The 15,000-nt window shown below is 50.6% G+C and overlaps 1 protein-coding gene across 2 annotated transcripts in view; it reads left to right on the forward strand.

The window, feature by feature from the left end:
- The window catches only part of LOC110153457 (C-myc promoter-binding protein-like), an 83,953-nt gene that overhangs the window by 61,020 nt on the left and 7,933 nt on the right, over positions 1–15,000 (forward strand). For both annotated transcript variants that reach the window (XM_055154879.1, XM_055154878.1), the window contains exons 28-32: positions 985–1,160; positions 2,231–2,398; positions 4,571–4,799; positions 6,154–6,405; positions 14,855–14,972. In XM_055154879.1, coding sequence (XP_055010854.1) covers positions 985–1,160; positions 2,231–2,398; positions 4,571–4,799; positions 6,154–6,405; positions 14,855–14,972 — 943 coding nt within the window. The remainder of the gene's footprint in view (positions 1–984; positions 1,161–2,230; positions 2,399–4,570; positions 4,800–6,153; positions 6,406–14,854; positions 14,973–15,000) is intronic.

Below are 15,000 nucleotides of genomic sequence, written 5' to 3' on the forward strand. Positions count from 1 at the left end.
AAGGTCATTTAGCCGATGTCAGATGTAGCCCAGAAATATCAACATTTTGTTTTGTAAAAGTTTAATTTAAATTGATCACGAAAACTTAGTTTTGTCGTTGCTCCACATACAAAATGTTCTCTGTAAACTCGGGATGATTTCTTAGTCAGACAAATATTTCCTTTTTGGTTCTTCCTGTGGATCAATCCTGCCCATTTCAATTCCGTTGGGAAGAGAAATAGTTTGAACGGAGGTTTGAGTCACACACGTGATTCACTTTTGCGTAGGGTGACCAAATGTCTGTTTTTCCCCGGACATGTTCGTTTTTTGCGTCCTGTCCTGGAAATGTTCAGGTTTTCATTACCGTTTAAACTGAGCGTCTGTCGTAGCGTCTCTACACTCAGAACGAACGACACACAAACAGTCGGTCTGTAACACCCCGAAGTGCAAATGCACATTTAACAATGACTTGGACAAGAAATTCTCCGTTTTCCATCCCGGTCGGGACAACTGGGATGTCATGTGCACAGGCTGTGAGGTGAGAGTAGCTCAGTGTCGAGGTCAGGTGTCCAGGTTTTCACAAATGGAAATATTGTCACCCTACTTTTGCAGTTATGGAGTTCACAAACTTTCAAAGCTGGTTTTCCTCTGTTAGGATCCAACAGCCACACAATTACGATGTCCAAATTCCAAAACTAAAATATGACAATATCAGAACCAGAAACAAAAGTGATATGGTTCAAAAGACTTGAAAAGATCGACTTTGTCAATAGACACGTCCCACTGGGAAAACAAACATGGAGGTTTGATGCTCACTTTTTTCAGAAAATCCTTCCCTGTATGAATTCTGCGATGACCAGAAGTCCGAAACTCGTGATACTTGTATTCAAGCAACATTCGATTTTGTTTCTTATTTTAAGTGCAAAAAAGTAGTTGTTTTTCAGATTTTAAGAGCATCGGCTGTATTTTCATGTTTTAAGTACAAAGAGTCTGTTGATGCTGCAGGTCCTGATCTCCAGCTGCTCCCTGTGCACCTCCTGCAGCGCTCTGGTTTACGACGAGGAGATCATGTTCGGCTGGAGCGCAGACGACTCCAACCTCAACTCCACCTGCCCCTTCTGCTCCTGCCCCTTCCTCCCTTTGCTCAACGTCGAGATCCGGGACTTCAGGGGCCCCGGGAGGTACCGGACTGGACCGGACTGGACCGGGACCGGACTGGACCGGACCAGACTGGACTGGACCGGGACTGGACCGGGACTGGACCGGGACTGGACCGGGACTGGACCGGACCGGGACTGGACTGGACCGGACCAGACTGGACCGGACCGGACCGGACCGACTGACCGGACCGACCGGACCGACGGACCTGGACCGGACCGGACTGGACCGGACCAGACTGGACTGGACCGGGACCGGACTGGACCGGACCGACTGGACTGGACCGGGACTGGACCGGGACTGGACCGGACTGGACGGACCGGACCAGACTGGACCGGACCGGACCGGACTGCACCGGGACCGGACCGGACCGGACTGCACCGGACCGGACCGGACCGACTGGACCGGACTGGGACCGGACTGGGACCAGACTGGACTGGACCGGGACTGGACCGGGACTGGACCGGACTGGACTGGACCGGACCAGACTGGACCGGACCGGACCGGGACCGACCGACTGACCGGACCGGACCGGACCGGACTGGACCGGGACCGGACTGGACCGGACCGACTGGACCGGACCGGGACTGGACCGGACTGACCGGACCGGACTGGACCGGACTGGACCTGGACCGGACTGGACCGGACTGGACCGGACTGGGACCGGACTGGACTGGACCGGACTGGACCGGGACTGGACTGGACCGGACTGGACCGGGACTGGACTGGACTGGGACTGGACTGGACTGGACCGGGACTGGACCGGACTGGACCGGACTGGACCGGACTGGACCGGACTGGATCGGACTGGACCGGACTGGATCGGGACCAGCACTGGGCCAGACCAGGACTGAAACAGGACTGACCCAGGATTGAACCGAGACTGAACTGGGACTGAAACAGGACTGACCCAGGACTGATGCATGGTCTCAACCGGGACTCAACCAGGACTATACCAGCACTGAGCTTTTTTATGCCACCATCGATTTAGCAGAGAAAATCAGTATTCCTGGTTTAGTCCTGATTTAATCTTGGTTTAGTCCTGGTTTAGTCCTGGTTCAGTCCTGGTTCAGTTTTTGTCTCTGTGTTTCAGACTCTTCCTGAGGACCAGTGCAGAGGACCCCAGCAGCCCGTCGTTCTCCGCCTGCAGCGCTCTGAACTCGGGCACCGCGTCCCTGTCCACCCCCTGTCGCTCTGGAGCTCTGTCCTCCAGCTCCCCAGACCTGTGCTCCACTCCGGTCCCCACCAAGACCCTGCCCAGGTACCGCAGGGCACAGCTGGAGCGGGACTGAAGCGGGACTGAAGCGGGACTGGACTGGACTGACTGAGCGGACTGAGGGACTGAAGGGACTGGAGCGGAGCGGGACTGACTGGAAGCGGGGACTGAAGCGGACTGAAGCGGGACTGAGCGGGACTGGGACTGGAGCGGGACTGGAGCGGGACTGGAGGGACTGAAGCGGGACTGGAGCGGGACTGAAGCGGACTGAAGCGGGACTGAAGCGGCGACTGGAGCGGGACTGGAGCGGGACTGAAGCGGACTGGAGCGGACTGGACTGGAGCGGACTGGAGCGGACTGGAGAGCGGCAAGACTGAAGCGGGACTGGAGCAAGCGGGACTGAAGCGGGACTGAAGCGGGACTGGAGCGGGACTGAAGCGGGACTGAAGCGGGACTGAAGCGGGACTGAAGCGGGACTGGACTGAAGCGGGACTGAAGCGGGACTGGAGCAAGACTGAAGCGGGGAAGCGGGACTGAAGCGGGACTGGAGCGGGACTGGAGCGGGACTGGCGGGACTGGGGACTGGACGGGACTGAAGCGGGACTGGAGCAAGACTGGAGCGGACTGGAGCGGGACTGGAGGACTGGAGCGGGACTGAAGGGACTGGAGCGGGACTGGAGGACTGAGCAAGACTGAAGCGGGACTGGAGCGGGACTGGAGGGACTGACTGAAGCGGGACTGAAGCGGGACTGGAGCGGGACTGAAGCGGGACTGAAGCGGGACTGAAGCGGGACTGGAGCGGGACTGGAGCGGGACTGGAAGCGGGACTGGAGCGGGACTGGAAGCGGGACTGAAGCGGGACTGGAGCGGGACTGGAGCGGGACTGAAGGACTGAGCGGGACTGGAGCGGGACTGGAGCGGGACTGAAGGACTGGAGCAAGACTGAAGCGGGACTGGAGCAAGACTGAAGCGGGACTGAGCGGGACTGAAGCGGGACTGAAGCGGGACTGAAGCGGGACTGGAGCGGGACTGGAGCGGGACTGAGCGGACTGGACTGAAGCGGACTGAAGCGGGACTGGACTGGAGCGGGACTGAAGCGGGACTGGAGCGGACTGGAGCGGACTGGGACTGAAGACTGGGACTGGAGACTGAAGTGGACTGGAGGGACGGAGCGGACTGACTGAAGCGGGACTGGAGCGGGACTGGAGCGGGACTGAAGCGGGACGGAGCGACTGGACTGAGGACGGAGACTGGAGGGACTGAAGCGGACTGAAGCGGGACTGGAGCGGGACTGGAGCAAGACTGAGCGGGACTGAAGCGGACTGGAGGACTGGAGACTGGAGCGGACTAGGGACTGAGCGGGACTGGAGCGGGACTGAAGGACTGACTGAGCGGACTGGAGCGGGACTGGAGACTGAAGCGGGACTGAAGCGGGACTGGAGCGGGACTGGAAGCGGGACTGAAGCGGGACTGAAGCGGGACTGGAAGCGGGACTGGGACTGGAGACGGACTGAAGCGGGACTGAACGGGACTGAAGGGGACTGGAGCGGGACTGGAGCGGGACTGGACTGAAGCGGGACTGAAGGACTGGAGGACTGGGACTGGAGCGGGACTGACTGAGCGGGACTGAAGCGGGACTGAAGCGGGACTGGAGCGGGACTGGAAGCGGGACTGAAGGACTGAAGCGGACTGGAAGGGACTGGAGCGGACTGGAGCGGACTGGAGCGGGACTGAAGCGGACTGAAGCGGGACTGGAGCGGGACTGGAGCGGGACTGAGCGGGACTGAAGGACTGGGACTGGACTGGAGGGGACTGGAGCTGGGACTGAAGACTGGACTGAAGGACTGGGGACTGAAGGACTGGAGCGGGACTGGAGCGGACTGGACGGGACTGAGCGGACTGGACTGGACTGAGGGACTGAGGACTGGGAGCGGGACTGGAGCGGACTGGAGCGGGACTGGAAGCGGACTGAAGCGGGACTGGAAGCGGGACTGAAGCGGGACTGGAGCGGGACTGGAGACGAGCGGGACTGGAGCGAGACTGAAGCGGGACTGGAGCAGGACTAAAGTGAGACTGGAGCGGGACTGAAGCGGGACTGGAGCGGGACTGCCCCAGGTTTAAACCAGATCTAAACCACAACTAAATCTGAACCAAACCAGGACAAAACCAGAACTAAACCAGGACTAAATCAGGACCTGCTTGTTGTTCTTGTTCCAGAGCGGGTGTGTCTCCGAGCATCGCAGTTCCCTCGGACAGACACCAGAGGACGCCGTCTCCCGGTCAGAGTCTGGCCCGAAGCGTGAGCGACTACAGTGACGTCAGAGAGAGAAGACTCCGCCCCCGCGACCCCCACGACCTCCACGACCCCCGCGACCTCCACGACCTCCACGACCACCGCGACCTCCCCCTCTCCGAGAGCCTGCCCTGCCACCTCAGCCACCCCCCAGTAAGAGACTAAACCAGGACTGAACCTGGACTAAACCTGGACTAAACCAGGTCTGAACTAAGACTAAACCAGGACTAAACCAGGTCTAAACCAGGACTAAACCAGGACTAAACCAGGTCTAAACCAGGACCTAAACCTGACTAAACCAGGACTAAACCAGGACTGAACCAGGTCTAAACCAGGACTAAACTAAGGACTAAACCAGGACTAAACTAAGAACTAAAGCAGTCTAAACCAGGGACTAAACCAGGACTAAACCAGGACTAAACCAGGACTAAACCAGGACTAAACCAGGACTAAACCAGGTCTAAACCAGGTCTAAACCAGGACTAAACCAGGACTAAACCAGGACTAAACCAGGTCTAAACCAGGTCTAAACCAGGACTAAACCAGGACTACTAAACCAGGTCTAAACCAGGACTAAACCAGGTCTGAACTAAAAGACTAAACCAGGACTAAACCAGGTCTAAACCAGGTCTAAACCAGGACTAAACCAGGTCTAAACCAGGTCTAAAACCAGACTAAACCAGACCAGGTCTAAACCAGGACTAAACCAGGTCTAAACCAGGTCTAAACCAGGACTAAACCAGGACTAACCAGGACTAAACCAGGACTAAACCAGGACTAAACCAGGTCTAAACCAGGTGGACTAAACCAGGACTAAACCAGGACTAAAACCAGGACTACACCAGGACTAAACCAGGACTAAACCAGGACTAAACCAGGTCTAAACCAGGTCTAAACCAGGACTAAACCAGGTCTGAACTAAGACTAAACCAGGACTAAACCAGGACTAAACCAGGTCTAAACCAGGACTAAACCAGGTCTGAACTAAGACTAAACCAGGTCTAAACCAGGACTAAACCAGGTCTAAACCAGGACTAAACCAGGTCTAAAACCAACTAAACAGGACTAAACCAGGTCTAAACCCTAAACAGGACTAAACCAGGACTAAACCAGGTCTAAACCAGGTCTAAACCAGGACTAAACCAGGTCTAAACCAGGTCTGAACTAAGACTAAACCAGGTCTAAACCAGGTCTAAACCAGGTCTAAACCAGGTCTGAACTAGGACTAAACCAGGACTAAACCAGGTCTAAACCAGGTCTAAACCAGGACTAGGACTAAACCAGGACTAAACCAGGTCTAAACCAGGACTAAACCAGGACTAAACCAGGTCTAAAACCAGGACTAAACCAGGTCTAAACCAGGGACTAAACCAGGACTAAACCAGTCTAAACCAGGACTAAACCAGGTCTGAACTAAGACTAAACCAGGTCTAAACCAGGACTAAACCAGGTCTAAACCAGGTCTAAACCAGGTCTAAACCAGGACTAACGTGGTGGTGTGTGTCAGGATGAGGTGGACTGGTCCCTGCGGCGTCCGGAGCCGGTCACGGTGCCGTACCTCAGTCCTCTGGTTCTGTGGAAGGAGGTGGAGACTCTTCTGGAGCACGAGGGGGCGTCGTGTCTGAGTGAGCCGGCGCTCGTCGACCTTCACCCCATCCTCTTCTGGAACCTGCTCTGGTTCTTCAGACGCCTGCAGCTGCCCTCGCACCTGCCCGGCCTCGTCCTCACCTCGGAGCACTGCAACAGGCACGAGCGCGCGGTGAGAAGCACTCACAACACATAGGGCTTCACCTATGGAAGATCATCTGTTTCATCAGATTTAGAATTTTAAATGCAGTTGAATTTCTCACTTTGAATTTATTTTTTAACTCTGAAAAAACATGTTTGAATTATTTTTATAGAGACTTTGCACCATCACGTGTCCCTATAGCAACGGTACCTACGCCGCCATGACACCGGGCACGATATGTCATTGACTTCAGCAGCATCGGAGAAACATGGGCAGGTTTTGTTGTGTATTTGGTTGTTCAAAATCAGGGGTGTTCACACTTTTTCATCATGTGAGCTTCTTACAAAATGACCAAGTCAAAATGATCGACCGAATACAAAGTCAAACAAACTGCACTGAAACACTCTGTGCCCCTTTTTTTGACCCTCCCCCACAGTTTGAGAACCTCTTCTTTAAGAGAACTTCCTCTGGCACTTTACACAAAACTGTGAAAAAAGTGAAGGAAGATTTTTAAACCTGTTTTTTAAAGTTCCAAACTGGAGTTTCATTCTTTTCTGGTTTTGCAGTGATATTTACCAGCCTCTGCACGTTTACCAAACCAAACGCACATCGTGACAAACACAGATGCATTTGTCACTTTTGTTAGACAAACTTCAGCCAAATGTGGCAGTAGGTCTGTTCTGTAGATCCGCTCTATGCTGTAGACCTGCTTTGTGCCAACACTGGAACACAAATTTAGACTGGTTTTTGCTTCACGTTTGGTCTTGCTCTTCTAATCAGCCGCACTGTGGGAGGGGCTTGTGTTTGCTGTACGCAGGAAGGAGCGAGAGCGTGAAAAGGCGAGGGCGGCGTGCTGACGTGAGAGGCAGGTGGACAGGTAGGATGTTTAGGAAGTTGAACCTGCCCTGTGATGCACGCTGGTACACGAGGGCACACGCTGTCGCAGACGAGCCGTGCATAGGGAGCGTGTGTGTTTGTGATGCGCCGTAGAGTCTCCGCGGGTTTCAAATGAGCGCACAGGCTGCACTGAGACGCCCCACACGCTCCTGCACCCGCTACAAGTTTATTACCAACAGCAGCGGCCGGAATGAAATATGATCACACTTGTTGAGTGTCAGACCTCGAGTGAGAGACAAGACCGAGTCCAAACACGAGTCCGAGACGAGACACGGCGATGTACCCACATGACCTTGGCGATCAACTGGTAGATCGAGATCGACGTATTGAACACCCCTGGTCTAGACGATCTGAAAGGGATAAAACAAATCATTTCTTCGCTGTTCCTCTGGAAATGACTCATCAGGATCAAACAAGGGAATTATCACAAAAAAGACGCAGAAATAAACCACAAAGAGATTTCCAATGGTCCCATCAAGACACCCGAAGTTTCATCAAGGTATTTGCTATTTAGATAGTTTCATAGATTATTTAATGAAAGAAGCACATTTACTGAACTAAAATTTCATTAATTTATCCAGGAAAAACCGCACTAGTTTACGATTCAACGAACCCACACTGGGCTCCTGTGATCAACATGACGCACGAGTCGAAGAGTCTGTGAGCCGAACCTCGAAAGAATCGGCCATGAAAAGATCCTTGTTAACGTTACAAAGATCCACTCACAAAAAGTGATTAATTCTAGAAGACAAAGTTATGGATAAACAAGACAATAAAGAAAACCTGGGTCCTACGACGAGTGACATGTTTATATGTGCTGGAAGATCCAGTTTCTACTGCCACTCACACTGCAAATGTTTTCTTTTTACATTTTAGTTCAGTAAATGTGTTTCTCTCATTAAATAAACTATGAAACAATTTTAAGCGTACATTTTCAAAGTGTTTAAAATTTAAAATAAAAAATGTCACCTTTTAAATATTCAGCACAAATATATTCAGGCCTCAAATTCAAGAGTGTAAAATTTGCAATTCTCAGGAAAGATCCGAGATGCTGAAACCTAAGGAATCGAAAGGAATCCAAAAGTGATCAATCTAAGTTAGTAACAAGGAGGAAATGGTGCGGTGAAGCGATCTGATTGGTCAAAATTTGCCTCATCAAAACCTCAAACCCCGCCCACAAATGAGAGCGGCCAATGGGAAACGGCCTCTGTCCTTCTCGCTCACACAGGATCGATCGCTTCTGCCTTGGCATCGTGAATCTTTGTTGTGAAATTTTACACAGCGAATTTTACAATCTGAATTTTGACTTTTGAATTTGAGGGCATCAGTTCTGTTCATTGTTTTTATGGACAGAATTTCTAGGCGCAGTCAGGGGTCGGAGGGTCCAGTTTGGGGACCACAGGATCATCTCTGCTGTTCACAGATGATGTTGTCCTGTTGGCTCCATCGAACCAGGACCTGCAACGTGCACTGGGGCAGTTTGCAGCCGAGTGTGAAGCTGCTGGGATGAGAATCAGCTCTTCTAAGTCTGAGGTCATGGTTCTCGACCGGAAAAAGGCGTCTGGCCCTCTCCGGGCGGGTGGAGAGTCCCTGCCTCAGGTGGAGGAGTTCAAGTATCTCGGGGTCTTGTTCATGAGTGAGGGGAGGACGGAACGTGAGATTGACAGGTGGACAGGTGCAGCGTCTGCAGTGATGCGGTCGCTGTATCGGACCGTTGTGGTGAAGAGGAGCTGAGCCGAAAGGCAAAGATCTCGATTTACCGGTCAGTCTTCGTTCCTACTCTCACCTCTGGTCATGAGCTCTGGGTAGTGACCGAAAGGACGAGATCGCAGATACAAGCGCTCGAAATGAGTTTCCTCCGCAGGGTGGCTGGGCGTCTCCCTTAGAGACAGAGTGAGGAGCTCAGTCACACAGGAGGAGCTCGGAGTAGAGCCGCTGCTCCTCCACGTTGAGAGGAGCCAGTTGAGGCTCGGGCATCTGTTTCGGATGCCTCCTGGGCGTCTCCCTCGGGAGGTGTTCTGGGCATGTCCCACTGGGAGGAGGCCCCGGGGAAGACCCAGGACACACTGGAGGGACTATGTCTCTGGGCTGGCCTGGGAACACCTCGGGGTCCCCCCGGAGGAGATGGAGGACGTGTCTGGGGTGAAGGAAGTCTGGGAGTCTCTGCTTAGACTGCTGCCCCCGCGACCCGGCCCCAGATAAGCGGAAGAAAATGGGTGGATGGATGGAATTTGAGGGCTTGAAAATATCTGTGCTAAATATTTAAAAAGTGATTTTTTTTATTATTTTTTTTTTTTTATTTGAAACATATTGAAAAAGTATACTTAAAATTTCAGCAACTAAAATTCAAAATAAAAATAATTCAAACATCTTTTTTCAGATTTAAAAAAATCAAAGTGAGAAATTCAGTCGTATTTAAAATTCTAAATCTGATGGAACAAATTATTTTCCATACTCATAATTTCCTCGTGGTTCAGAGCATTGGAGACGTGTGGAGACACTTTTTTGAAATATTCCTTATATTTGCAGAGGTCACTGGTGCCACTAAAAACAGTCTGGCCCACTCCACAAAACACCCGAAACAAATCTGTTATTACACCAGACTGTCCATGTGAATGTCTGTGTCCATAGAATCATTTTAGAAGTAAAACCAGCCTTGTATCGCATGAATAGACGCATCAAGAATCTCAGACGTCATCGCGCAATTCATACTGGGAAGGATCCTCCGAAAAAAGTGATGGGATGTGTCTTTTGTCAAAGTCGACCTTTTCAAGTCGCTTGAACCATATCACTTTGTTTCTGGTTCTGATATTGTCATACTCTGTTTTCTGCACTACAGGACGCCCTCTTAAGTCTCCAACCTATGGAAGCCGAGAGGGGTCACAACAGACGCAAACGCCGCAACAAATACAAATGCGACAACACAACAAAAAGCCACAACACACCAAAAAAAGCCACAACAAATCAAAAAAAGCCACAACGTAAATGACCGCGGGACTCTATTTTAATGCAAACACCGCAACACAAACGCAAATGCCACAACACATCAAAAAAGCCGCAACAACCTTAAAAAGCCGCAACACATCAAAAAGCCACAACACATTAAAAAAGCCACAACACAACAAAAAGCCACAACACACACAAAAAAGCCACAACAAATAAAAAAAAGCCACAACGTAAATGACCGCGGGACTCTATTTTAATGCAAACGCCGCAACACAAACGCAAATGCCACAACACATCAAAAAGCCGCAACACCTTAAAAAGCCACAACACATCAAAAAGCCACAACACATTAAAAAGCCACAACACAACAAAAAGCCACAACACACCAAAAAAGCCACAACAAATCAAAAAAAGCCACAACGTAAATGACCGCGGACTCTATTTTTAATGCAAACGCCGCAACACAAACGCAAATGCCACAACACATCAAAAAGCCGCAACACCTTAAAAAGCCGCAACACATCAAAAAGCCGCAACACATTAAAAAGCCACAACACAACAAAAAGCCACAACACACCAAAAAAAGCCACAACAAATCAAAAAAAGCCACAACGTAAATGACCGCGGGACTCTATTTTAATGCAAACGCCGCAACACAAACGCAAATGCCACAACACATCAAAAAGCCGCAACACCTTAAAAAGCCGCAACACATCAAAAAGCCGCAACACATTAAAAAGCCACAACACAACAAAAAGCCACAACACACCAAAAAAAGCCACAACAAATCAAAAAAAGCCACAACGTAAATGACCGCGGGACTCTATTTTAATGCAAACGCCGCAACACAAACGCAAATGCCACAACACATCAAAAAGCCGCAACACCTTAAAAAGCCACAACACATCAAAAAGCCGCAACACATTAAAAAGCCACAACACAACAAAAAGCCACAACACACCAAAAAAGCCACAACAAATCAAAAAAAGCCACAACGTAAATGACCGCAGGACTCTATTTTAATGCAAACGCCGCAACACAAACGCAAATGCCACAACACATCAAAAAGCCGCAACACCTTAAAAAGCCGCAACACATCAAAAAGCCGCAACACATTAAAAAGCCGCAACACCTTAAAAAGTCGCAACACATCAAAAAGCCACAACACATTAAAAAGCCACAACACAACAAAAAGCCACAACACACCAAAAAAAGCCACAACAAATTAAAAAAAGCCACAACGTAAATGACCGCGGGACTCTATTTTAATACAAACGGCGCAACACAAACGCAAATGCCACAACACATCAAAAAGCCGCAACACCTTAAAAAGCCGCAACACATCAAAAAGCCACAACACATCAAAAAGCCACAACACTTTAAAAAGAGCCACAATGGAAGTGACCGCGGGACTCTATTTTCCGACGGACCGATCAAGCAGCGAGTGAAGAAGAAGAACTACAACGTGAAACGAATAACGATAAAACAATAAATTACTTTTACTTACGTTTCCAACTTCTCCGCTCCTTTACTTTTCACGTTGTAGTTCTTCTTCTTCACTTGCCGCTTGATCGGTCCGTCGGAAAATGGAGTCCCGCGGTCACTTCCGTTGTGACTTTTTTTGGTTGGTTGTGGCTTTTTGTTGTGTTGTTGCATTTGTATTTGTTGCGGCGTTTGCGTTTGTTGTGACCCCTCTCGACTTCCGTACCAGCCGCATCAAAAAACGACTGCGCCCCACAATCCAGAGCGCCCCATACACGAATCCACTCAGGTGTCCCAGTACGACTTCAGTAAACTACAAACACACACCACCCACAGAACACACAAACACACACGGAGCAGACAGCGACCGCACAGCGAAACACACCCACAGACACACAGACACACTCATCACTCCACGCCGACGAGGAACGGAACGGAGGAACGAACCGAAAAAGCGACGAGTGCAAAGTGCCGCTTCTAGACACGACTGAACAACTGAGTCACTGCGAACACGCAGACGATCTGTTGGTCCCAGACACACCCTCCCTACACGCCACAACTGAACAAAACCCAGAGTCACCGTGAACGAACAAACAAACAAAACCACTCACCCATCACACTGTTGGGTTTCCTTTAAAGTCCCACGCGGTTTATTTGTGAAAAAGTTCAAAAATAGACCATTTAATGACAGTGCGTTTTATAATCCAGAGCGACTAATAGTGCAGAAAATACGGTATTTTAGTTTTGGGATTTGAATATCGTAATTGTGTGGTTGTTGGATACTGACAGCAGATAACGTGCTTTGGAAGTTTGTGAACTCCATAAATGCAAAAGTGAATCAGATGTGTGTGACTCAAACCTCCGTTCAAACTGTTTCTCTTCCCAGCGGAATTGAAAAATAGTGAAAGGTGAAGGTGATGGGCAGGATTGATCCACAGGAAGAACCAAAAAGGAAACATTTGTCTGACTAAGAAATCATCCCGAGTTTACAGAGAACATTTTGTCTGTGGAGCGACGACAAAACAAAACCCCGTTTGTTAATGTAGAGGAGCAGAAGACAAACAGACTGAGCTGCACTTTCTTGTTCTTGTGGTTTTACACAAACATCACGTCTTGGTCTTTGCAGTGGAAGGTGTTTCTTGATGAACAGTTGGAAACTTTCACTTTGGTGTCGACTTTTTTAATTCATAACCGAGGTTGAACGAAGGACTGGGATTTTGTTTCTTCCTGTGGATCAATCCTGCCCATCACCTTCACCTTTCACTATTTTTCAATTCCGCTGGGAAGAGAAACAGTTTGAACGGAGGTTTGAGTCACACACATCTGATTCACTTTTGCATTTATGAAGTTCACAAACAAATTTCTCAAGTCGTTTTCCGCTGTTAGGATCCAACAACCACAACAATTACGATGTCTGAATCCCAAAACTAAAATATGACAATATCAGAACCAGAAACAAAAGTGAAATGGTTCAAAAGACTTGAAAAGATCGACTTTGACAATAGACAGAAAATCCTTCCCAGTATGAATTGTGTGATGACCGGAAGTCTAAAATTCGTGATGCATGTATTTCGGCCTGTCCCGGGGGCGGGGCTAGTTGTGTCACTCGGGCTAAATTTATATCGTCTGTTGGGGTTTGAGATGTTTCTTCTCGTCGTTTGTGTTTCGCTGAATTTGACGCACGTGACCATTGAGACGTGTCCTGCTCACTCGTGTTGATTCGACATCATGACTTGTTTTGTCACTCGGCGATGAACTGTTTTGGTCCCGACGGCGGCGCTTGTGATTGCAGCGTCATGTTCACAAATAAACACACAAATACTCACAAATAATCCGGCGAGTCTACGCTGGCACGTACATTCGAGCGTCATTACAATAATTAAACAAGAGATTTTTGGTTTTAATTTGAAAAACGATTGAACTCATGACTCCTCTGTGACTCGTGGCTCCTCTGTATCTCCTCTGTGGCTCCTCTGTGACTCCTCTGTGACTCTGTGACTCTGTGACTCCTCTGTGACTCCTCTGTGACTCGTGACTCCTCTGTGGCTCCTCTGTGACTCCTCTGTGACTCCTCTGTGACTCGTGACTCCTCTGTGACTCCTCTGTGGCTCCTCTGTGGCTCCTCTGTGACTCCTCTGTGGCTCCTCTGTGGCTCCTCTGTGACTCCTCTGTGGCTCCTCTGTGACTCCTCTGTGACTCCTCTGTGGCTCCTCTGTGACTCCTCTGTGACTCCTCTGTGACTCCTCTGTGACTCCTCTGTGGCTCCTCTGTGACTCCTCTGTGACTCCTCTGTGACTCGTGACTCCTCTGTGACTCCTCTGTGGCTCCTCTGTGACTCCTCTGTCTGTGCTCCTCTGTGTGACTCTCTGTGCTCCTCTGTGACTCCTCTGTGGACTCTGTGACTCCTCTGTGACTCCTCTGTGCTCCTCTGTGCTCCTCTGTGACTCGTGACTCCTCTGTGGACTCCTCTGTGGCTCCTCTGTGTGACTCCTCTGTGACTCCTCTGTGGCTCCTCTGGCTCCTCTGTGACTCCTCTGTGACTCCTCGTGACTCCTCTGTGGCTCCTCTGTGGCTCCTCTGTGGGCTCCTCTGTGACTGTGACTCCTCTGTGGCTCTCTGTGGCTCCTCTGTGACTCTCTGCTGTGATCCTCTGTGGCTCTTGGCTCCTCTTGGCTCCTCTGTGACTCGTGACTCCTCTGTGGCTCCTCTGTGGCTCCTCTGTGACTGTCTCCTCTGTGACTCCTCTGTGACTGTGACTCCTCTGTGGCTCCTCTGTGACTCCTCTGTGACTCGTGACTCCTCTGTGGCTCCTCTGTGGCTCTCTGTGACTCCTGACTCGTGACTCCTCTGACTCGTGACTCCTCTGTGGCTCCTCTCGTGACTCCTCTGTGGCTCCTCTGTGACTCGTGACTCTCTGTGGCTCCTCTGTGCTCCTCTGTGACCTCTCTGTGACTCCTCTGTGGCTCCTCTGTGACTCTGTGACTCCTCTGTGACTCCTCTGTGGCTCCTCTGTGACTCCTCTGTGTCCTCTGTGACTCCTCTGTGGCTCCTCTGTGGCTCCTCTGTGACTCCTCTGTGACTCGTGACTCCTCTGTGGCTCCTCTGTGACTCCTCTGTGGCTCCTCTGTGACTCCTCTGTGGCTCTGTGGCTCAGGTTCCTCGTGAGCTCGTGTCTGAGGACAGTAAACACGTCCTGGTCCAGATCCTGTGGGACAACCTCAAACTGCACCTGGATCCACTGCAGCCGCTTTACCTCCTGTGGAACAACTACAGTAAGACTCCCCCTCCCCAGACGCTTCC

Source organism: Boleophthalmus pectinirostris, unplaced genomic scaffold (assembly GCF_026225935.1).
Source record: "Boleophthalmus pectinirostris isolate CB_2022bp ecotype Guang Dong unplaced genomic scaffold, ASM2622593v1 HiC_scaffold_19, whole genome shotgun sequence".
In the NCBI taxonomy this organism is placed as follows: domain Eukaryota; kingdom Metazoa; phylum Chordata; class Actinopteri; order Gobiiformes; family Gobiidae; genus Boleophthalmus; species Boleophthalmus pectinirostris.